The following is an 8,641-nucleotide window of genomic DNA, read 5'->3' as shown; positions in this document are numbered from 1 at the left end:
TTGGTTTTAAGAGTCTCTGACCCTCTTGGCATCTGCAAAGTAATAAAGGCTTCCTGGGTTGTTTCCAGCATTTAAAAACCCGCATACGATGCCTGCCAGTGATGGCGCACGGCTTTAATCCCAGCACTCAGAAGGCAGAGGCAGCCTGGATCTCTGTGAGTTCGAGGTCAGCCTGGTCTACAGCGCGAATTACGGGACAGGCTTCAAAGCTCCAGAGAAACCCTGTCTCCAAAAACAAAAACAAATAAAAAACCCGCAATATGATCTTTGTCATACGCCTAGCACTGGTCTTCAGATGAAATTAATCCCCTTGAGAATGACCTTGTGTAGACAGGCGTGACTGTGTGCTTTAAAGTGCTTGGCTTTCTCTGAACCTTTCGGCTTAATGGCATGATTCTGCGTTAGCCCAGTAAAGCCATTCTTGCTGGAGTCTTTTCTGGCCACTGAGGTGATGCGGTTTAGGGGAATGAATGCACAGATCGCCAACCTAGTGCTTCCATTTGCAAGATCCCATTCTTGGTGCGAGGCTCCGCCCTTCGGCGACGCCCAGCCTCCTCCCCGCCCAGCTGTTCCGGGCCCCACACAGAGCCCCATCCGGGCCACTGCTCCTCTCCGTGCACACACCCCTCGGGCGCGACGTCCTATCCGAAGTGGGACCTTCGAGCTGTCCAATCAGAGCGCGTCTTTCCCGAGCCCCGCCCTGCTCTTGTTGCTCGGCTTACTCCGGCCCACCCGGTGACCGCCCGCCCGGTGGCGGAGGAGCAGTGCGGTTACCCTAGGAACCCCCGATCATGTCGCTGCGAGTGGCTAGGAGCGCGCGGGCCGTGGCCTGCAGCCTGCGCAGCGCCCTGGCCTCCTGCCCGCCGCGGCCCTGGGTGCCGAGCGCCGCCGCCGTCCGCGCGCTGCGCACTGGATCCGCTGTGCAGTCGGGTAAGTGAGGGGCACGTGGTCACTGCTCCTGCCCGCGGCAGAGTGGCCGGGAGACGTCAGGCGACCCCACAGCCAAGCCTCCCGTCTCGAGCGGACTGCAGCCCTGTCCGCCCTTCTTCTCGCTCTTGGAATCCTGGTTCTGCGGCCCTTTTCCCTCCTAAAGTAGGCGCGAGAGGACTCGAGCAAACTTTGTACCCGCGGTTAAAAGGTGGCGCTGGGAGGCGAGGCTCGCTGGACCTGCAGGTAAGCCACACTGGTGCAGGAGTGGCTTAAATCTGGGTTCGCCGAGACCCCAAATGTGGAGTGCTTAGCTAAGTGAACCACAACGGGGAACTGCGAAGTGAAGCTAAGGAAAAACACCTACTAAAATATTTAGCACTGAGTGCACGCACAGATAAATGAAAGAAAAGTCAAAAAGTGCAGAAATGCATTTTACCACCCCCTGCAAAGCCAAGCATGGCGTTGAAGATTCAGCCGTGAACTATAGAAAGACAAGGACAAGTGTTCTAGACTTCAGAGAAGTTCTGCAGACGCCTGTAATTGAGTCATTGATGTGTACTGGGGCTGAAAAGAGGCTCATTTGACGGGCTGGAAATAACTGGGAGACCTGCCCATTAGACGCGTTCGCACAGTTAGCTGGGAAACAGTTTTTTTTCTTTCTGTGCAGATAGCGGAGACCCTAACTGTCCTTTGTACCGTCCCTATTCAGGCAGCACAAATCTGAACGGCTGCTCTCAGCGAGTCCCCTGGGTCAGAAATCTGGGCGAACTCAGAATGTTGATCACGTTATTCCTCAGTGTCGAGTGCAAAGTTTGCTCCTTTCTTGCTAAAATTTCTCTCCTGTTTGGGACACATCAGTGTGTTGCTGGCTGGAGTACAGGGGTAGCGCCCTGGGCAAATGAGACCTCCCTTTCAAACCAGCCTGGTGAGTGGCTCCCACCTGTAACAATGTCCTGAGGTAGAGGGAAGATCACTGTGAGTCCCAGGCCAGGTTGAGCGACAGGAGGAGTTCCAGGTATTTAGTTAAAAATTGCCCAAAATATCAATTCCCATGGTCTGCTTAACTACTTGGGTTTTTATTTTTCCCCTCTTTTAGCTAGCAGAATTGTGCACACTTCTTTTTGCTGCTCTTGGGAAAGCACACAGACATTACTCAGTTTTGGTCCTTCCTCTTCCAGCTGTGTGGTCTTGGGCCTTGGCAATAACAACCTCAGAGTTACCTGGAGGAAGAAGTGAATGAAGGCCCTGTCACCTGCCACTTGACACATAAACGCCAAGCGATGTTATTAAATATTAGTGTGTATCACGTGACTAATATGGACACATGACAAACTGTGAGCCGTATTAGATAAAATAGGTTGTGTATTTGAGAACTGAAAGGAGGGGAATGAAGGGCTGACTTCAGTTACAGCTGTTTTTCTGAGGCCTTAAACCACGGTGGGTTTGTTTTTGCTCCCTGAGGCCTGGTCTCACTTAGCTGAGGATGACCTTGAACTTCAGATTCTCCTGACCTTGGTAGCAAGCACCACAACACCCAGTTACACAGCACCAGAGACCTAACCTAGCGGTTCATTAATATAGGCAATAGTAAAATAGGCAAGCACCCGGCCAGCTAAGCCACATCCCCGGGCCTCAAACCCTGTTTCTCAAGATTTAGGAAGGAAGTAATCATTTACCTAATCTGCTTTTTTTTGACCCTTGGGTCAAGGGTTGATAGAGAATTGGAATCATCCTGTGGTTAGCCTAAGCAGCATGCCTGGTCGAAAAGGATGGGATGGACTTTGAGCTCAAGTGGGCCTAGTTGTGCTGAGCTCAGAATGCTGCGGGCACCACCTACAGCTGCAAAGTTGAGGCCAGAGTAGCGACGCTCAGTGTTAGCAGGTGACACGTGTGTAACTGTCCGACCCTTGTAGTCAGACACTGTGTTGGTTTTGAGCCTCTCGTGATTGGTAATGGAATCAGTGAGCTGTAGACTATAGAGAGTGAAAGCTGAGCCACACATCATATCATCTCTGACCAAATTCCCTTTCCTTCACTTTTTAGTAGTGTTGGGAATTGAAGCCAAGGCTTGGACAAGCACTCTTCCACTGAGCTACAGGCCCCAGTTTTCTTCTTTAAACAACAATAATCATTTCTCTGGGACAGGCTTAAATAATTGAAGAATTTTAAGAACTTGGCCAAGTTACATTTGTTTCAGAAAGTCTGTTTCAGTCTTTGCAACTTTACAACTAAGGTGCAGTACCTTAGCCAACTCTACCTTAAGAATCACATTGCCTTTTTTAGGTTAAATCTTGGCTTTTATATCTTTTTTTGTTTTTGGTTTGGTTTTTGTTTTGTTTTGTTTTTTTTGATTTTAGAGACAGGGTTTCTCTGAAGTTTTTGGTGCCTGTCCTGGAACTAGCTCTTGTAGACCAGGCTGGCCTTGAACTCACAGAGATCCGCCTGCCTCTGCCTCCCGAGTGCTGGGATTAAAGGCGTGCGAGTGCTGGGATTAAAGGCGTGCGCCACCACCGCCCGGCATGGGTTTTGTTTTTTTGAGACAGGGTTTCTCTGAGCCTTGGAGACCAGGCTGGCCTCAAACTCACAGAGATTCCCCTGCCTCTGTCTCCCAAGTGCTAGGATTAATGGCATGTGCCACCACTGTCCCGCTGGTTTTTATATCTTAAAGGACTTATGTTATAGGTGTTTTACCTGCACGTACGCCTGTGCACTACCTGCATGCCTGGTGCCCGTGGAGGTCAGAAGAGAGCCATCAGATTTACTGAAACTAGTTAAATTACAGGCAGTTGTGAGCCACCACGTGAAAGCTGGAAACTGAACCCAGGTTCTCTGCAAAAACAACACATACAGGGCTGGAGAGATGGTCCAGTTGTTAAGAGCACTGGCTGCTCTTCCAGAGGTCCTGGGTTCAATTCCCAGTACCCATATGGTAGCTTACAACTGTCTGTAGATCCAGTTCAAGGGGTTCTGACATCCTAGACATACATGCAGGAAAACATCACATAAAATTAAATGAATTATTTTTTAAAAAAAGAAATACATGCTCTTAACTGCAGAGCCATTTCTTTAGCCTCAAATCTTTTTTTTTTTTTTTTTTTGAGACAGGGTTTTGTGTTGCCCAAGCTCTCTTAAACTCTCCGACTCAACTGATCTCCTGCCTTGGCATTCCCAGTATTACAGTTACAAGTGTTTTACAGTTCTATGTGCCCTGTGTAAATCAATCCCCCTCCCCCATTGGTGGAATGAACCAGAGCCCTACCTGGTAGACAAGTGGTCTACTGAGCTACATTCTCAGTCCTTCAAAGATTGTTTCCTATTTTTTTATATCATCTTAATGTTATTTTATTATTTACTTTTCTATGTCTGGGTATTTTGCCTGCATTTGTATCAACATCACGATGTGCATGCAGTGCCTGTAGAGGCCACAAGAGGGAGTCAGATCCCCTGGGACTGGCGTTAAAGATGGTTATGGGCCACCCTGTGGATGCTGGGAATTGAACCAGGTTCCTTGGGAAGTGTAGCCAGCACTCTTAAGTGCTAAGCCATCTTAATAGTCTTGAACTCTTGCTCCTCCCTGTTACAACCTGCTAAGTGCTGGGTTACAGGTGCATGCCACTGTGTCCAGCTAAACTTTGTAGATGGCCCTTGAATTTGTAATCTTTCTCCCTCAGCCCAGGTATTTCAGGTGAGTCAGCTGTATTCATCCTGGCATGCACAACTTTTATGCTGTCTCCCCAGACCCCAAGCCTGTATCCAGAAGAATAGAGTTCTTTCTTCAAGACAGACCTATAGTCATAGAATGAACTCAGGAAGTACGCTCTGAAATCTTTTCAGTGATTTAGGCTGATGTTGAAACAGATAAGGCTGGGGATGTACAAGGTGTTCCATTTAAGATGTGCTTTCGGGGCTGGAGAGATGGTTCTGTGGTTAAGTGCACTAGCTGCTGTTCTAGAGGTCCTGGGTTTGGGTCCCAGCACCACTATCTTTAACTCCAGTTTTGGGGGATCTGACATCCTCTTCTGGCCTCTGTGGACTCCGCACACATGAGTGCACATGCATACATAAAAGCCAGTTTTTACGCTGGAGAGATGGCTCAGAGGTTAAGAGCGCTGACTGCTCTTCCAAAAGACCTGAGTTCAATTCCCAGTACCCCCATGGTGGTTCACAACCATCTATGAGATCTAGTGCCCTCTTTTGGCTTGCAGGCATACATGCAGCAAAACACTGTTTCCATAATAAATCTTTTTTTAAAAAGCCAGTTTTTACAACATTCATCTCAGTGTGTCTGTGGCTACACAAAAATATGTTTCGAGAACGCCCTGTCTTGGCCCGTTGCTGTTCTTTACTGGGCATTAGACCACTGCAGAGTGATGTCAGAAAGTCGGTCCCTGTCCTGGGAGAGCCTCGCCTTGCGGCGGGAGTGGGTTTGAAGAAGCGATGCTGCTGCTTTTCTGAAATGCTGGTCTTCTGTTTTAGTGCGTAAATTCACAGAGAAACACGAATGGATAACCACAGAGAATGGTATTGGAACAGTGGGAATCAGCAATTTTGCACAGGTATTGAATTGTCTTGAAGTGTTCCTAACAGTCTGCTCTCAAGTTGTTTGGATTGTCTCTGCCTTACGAAATGGTACAGTGCTTTGGGGCTCTGCTAGAGACCCTTCAGGGGAAGTCAGGAGTAAAGTAGGTGTTAAAAGAGACCTGTTACCTCATCCTCAGGCCAAGGCAGGAGATTGTGAGTTTGAGACCAGCCTGGGCTAAACAACAGTACTTGGTCAACACTTATAAGTAGGGAACATTATTTAAGAAATGTTTCGTGTCGAACAGTTAAGAAGAGCAAGTTCAAGGGCTGGGGTGGGGAGTGCCTTTGTAGATAGGTGAGAACCCATATGACCAAAGACGGGGAACCCAGATAAACAGTGAGGACACAAAGAGAGTCCTTTTATTCAGCTGGCCTTTGCTCTACTAATAATCCTATGTCACTATCCTCATACTGAGATACTTTTCAAAGGAAAAGAAGCCAAGCAGTAGCATGGCCAGGGGTTTCAACCAGATGCACGTGTGCAGTGAGGTAGGCCATAACTGTTGGGAAGACCTCCGGGTTTCTGATACCTTCACTGGCGTCCCTGTGCATCTAAGGAGGGGGCCTGTTACAGGTTGTTCATCTACGAGGGGAATCACCTATATGACAGCAACTGACAAAATGAGTGTGATCCAGCCCATCCGGGTGGTGTGAGGAAAGTTGGGTCAGTCACCTGATGCAGATTGACAGGTTGATGACAGATTGGCAGGTCGTGAGGACCACTGTTTTCACGCAGGGCCATTTGGGTCACGGCCGAAAACTGCAGAGGTGGAAAGCACAAGGCGCTCAGAACTGGGAGTCTTGTTTGGAGCATGCACTTTGTGCCTGGGGTTACTCCAGCCTAGAGGGCTTGTTGCTTGTAGTGCAGCTCCTGAGTTCAATTATTTCCAGGGCTGCTGAGGTGACCCAGCAAGTAAAGGTGCCACCAGGCCTGCCCGGGTTTGGTCCTGGGGACACACATGGTAGGGAAAGAGCCGACTCCTATTTATGCACTTCTGTGGGTTGAACCCTGGGTCACACGTGCTAGGCAGGTTTCCTGCTGCTGAGCTACATCTCTGGCCTTTTCTTCCTTTGCAGTTTGAGATAGGTTCTGGCTAAGGCTGGCCTTGAGCCAATTCTAGAGCCAAGGTGGATCTTGAACTTGGGTTCTTTGTTCCTTAGACTCTGACAGGTGTTCTGACTCTCATCTGATTTTAGTCTTTTTGTGCAATGGAGTCTCATTATGTAAGTGAGGCTGGCTTTGAACTTACAGCCCCCCTACACTTGTCCCCCAGGGGCTGGATTTTAGGTATATGCCACCACGCCTGTCCATTTGACATGTTCACAGTGTAGTAAAGAAAAGCAAAGCATGGAGCCCTTCATGTGTGAAATATGTAGACAGAAATATAGGCACTTGGGTGTTTCTCTTTCCTGTTCTCTGGTGGGGTCAACTTCTTAGACACTTTTATGTTGCTTTTGTATTTTAGGAAGCTTTGGGAGATGTTGTTTACTGTAGTCTGCCTGAAGTTGGGACAAAATTGAAAAAACAAGGTGAGTATACTTCTCATTTCAGAATGTGACAAACCACACTGGCCTCAAACTCACAGATATCTACCTGCCTGCCTCCTAAGCCACCATACCCAGCTCGGGCTTTTTTTTTTTTTTTTTTTTTTTTTAAATAGGCAGGGTTTCACCATAATTCAGGCTGGCCTCAAACTCCCTGCGTGGTTAGATTATATGCATGTGCCACCATAGGTGGCTATGTTTAGGCCATTAAGTTTGCTTTGGAGACTTTATTTTCTTCTTTTGTGTGTTTTATTCATGTTTCACAGCATAATTTGCTTAAAGATGTATTTTGTTTGTTTATTTGAGATAAGGTCTTACTTGGAATTCACTGTGTAGATCAGGGGGCCTCAGGCTTGCTTTGAACCTCTGGTCAGGTGCTGATTACAGGTGTTGCCACTACACCTGACTCAGCCAATCTTTAGTCTTTATGGGTTTTCTTTTTCTTGCCTTATTGCACTGGCTGGTACAAATGTTATAATAGAAGAGGTGAGAATGGGTGTCACTGTCTTGTCCCTCATCTTAGGGGGAAGCAGTTGCTGTTTCATCAGTAGATGTGATGCTGGCTGGGGGACAGAGTTCATGGGTGCTTACTATCAGCTGAGGTTCCTCTCTATTTGCAAAGTTTGATTGTTAGTGAGTGTTTCATTTTGTCAAACTGATGTTCATTTATTGAAGTATTGTTTTATTTTGTTAGTACAAGACTTAGAAATTACATTTAGTGTCTGTGTGGTGTGTTCAAATGTACATGCCATGACATGTATGTAGAAGTCAGAGACCACAACAACTCTGGGAGTTGGTTTTCTGCTTCTATTACGTGGGACTTGAGGATCAAACTCAGGTTGTCAGGTTGGCACCAAGCACCTCTACCCACTTGTCTTGCCAGCGTCCTATTTTTGTTTGTTTGTCGGTGTTTATTTTAGTCTTTATGAGGGTAAAACAGTCCTGTGTAACCGTCTACCCCAGAGCTTCCATTTAAGCAGTAAGGTCCATATTATTGCTGCCACAGGGGCCCTTGAGCTTCATCCCAAAACACAGATTTATTCTTTATGTCTAGCTAGCCTTATTTTACTAGAATAAATCTCACCAAGCCATGATGAGAGATGGCTTTAAAGGTTAAGAGAACTGACTGCTCTTCCGGAGGTCCTGAGTTCAATTCCCAGCAACCACATGGTGGCTCACAACCATCGGTAATGAGATCTGGTGTCCTCGTCTGACCTGTAGGCATACATGAAGGCGGAACACTATACATAATAAATAAATAAAAATCTTAGAAAAGAAAAGAAACCTGGGTGTAATAGCATATGACTTTAATCCCAGTACTTGTGGATCAGATGTGAGCTCTCAGTTACTGGTCCAGCACCATGCCAGCCTGCCTGCCACCACTCTCCCTGCCATGGTTATAATGGACTAACCTTCTGCAAGAAAGCCCCCAGTTAAATGCTTCCTTTTGTAAGTTGCCTTGGCCATGGTATCTCGCAGGAAGAAAATAGTAACTAAGACACTTGGCTTCCATTTGACAAGGTAATCTTTTTTTTTTTTTTTTTTTTTTTTTTTTTTTTTTTTTTTTTTTTTTTTTTTTTTTTTT

General features: G+C 46.9%; 1 protein-coding gene across 1 annotated transcript in view; it reads left to right on the top strand.

Moving 5' to 3' along the window:
* Positions 1 to 664: 664 nt before the first annotated feature.
* The window catches only part of Gcsh (glycine cleavage system protein H), a 10,751-nt gene continuing 2,774 nt past the window's right edge, over positions 665 to 8,641 (top strand). The window contains exons 1-3 of the mRNA XM_005345733.3: positions 665 to 930; positions 5,407 to 5,486; positions 6,978 to 7,041. Coding sequence (XP_005345790.1) covers positions 792 to 930; positions 5,407 to 5,486; positions 6,978 to 7,041 — 283 coding nt within the window. The 5' untranslated portion in view covers positions 665 to 791. The remainder of the gene's footprint in view (positions 931 to 5,406; positions 5,487 to 6,977; positions 7,042 to 8,641) is intronic.

The sequence above is a fragment of the Microtus ochrogaster genome, chromosome 4 (assembly GCF_000317375.1).
Source record: "Microtus ochrogaster isolate Prairie Vole_2 chromosome 4, MicOch1.0, whole genome shotgun sequence".
In the NCBI taxonomy this organism is placed as follows: domain Eukaryota; kingdom Metazoa; phylum Chordata; class Mammalia; order Rodentia; family Cricetidae; genus Microtus; species Microtus ochrogaster.
The sequence above is the reverse complement of the archived record's forward strand: the minus strand, read 5'-3'. Positions and strand labels throughout refer to the sequence as shown.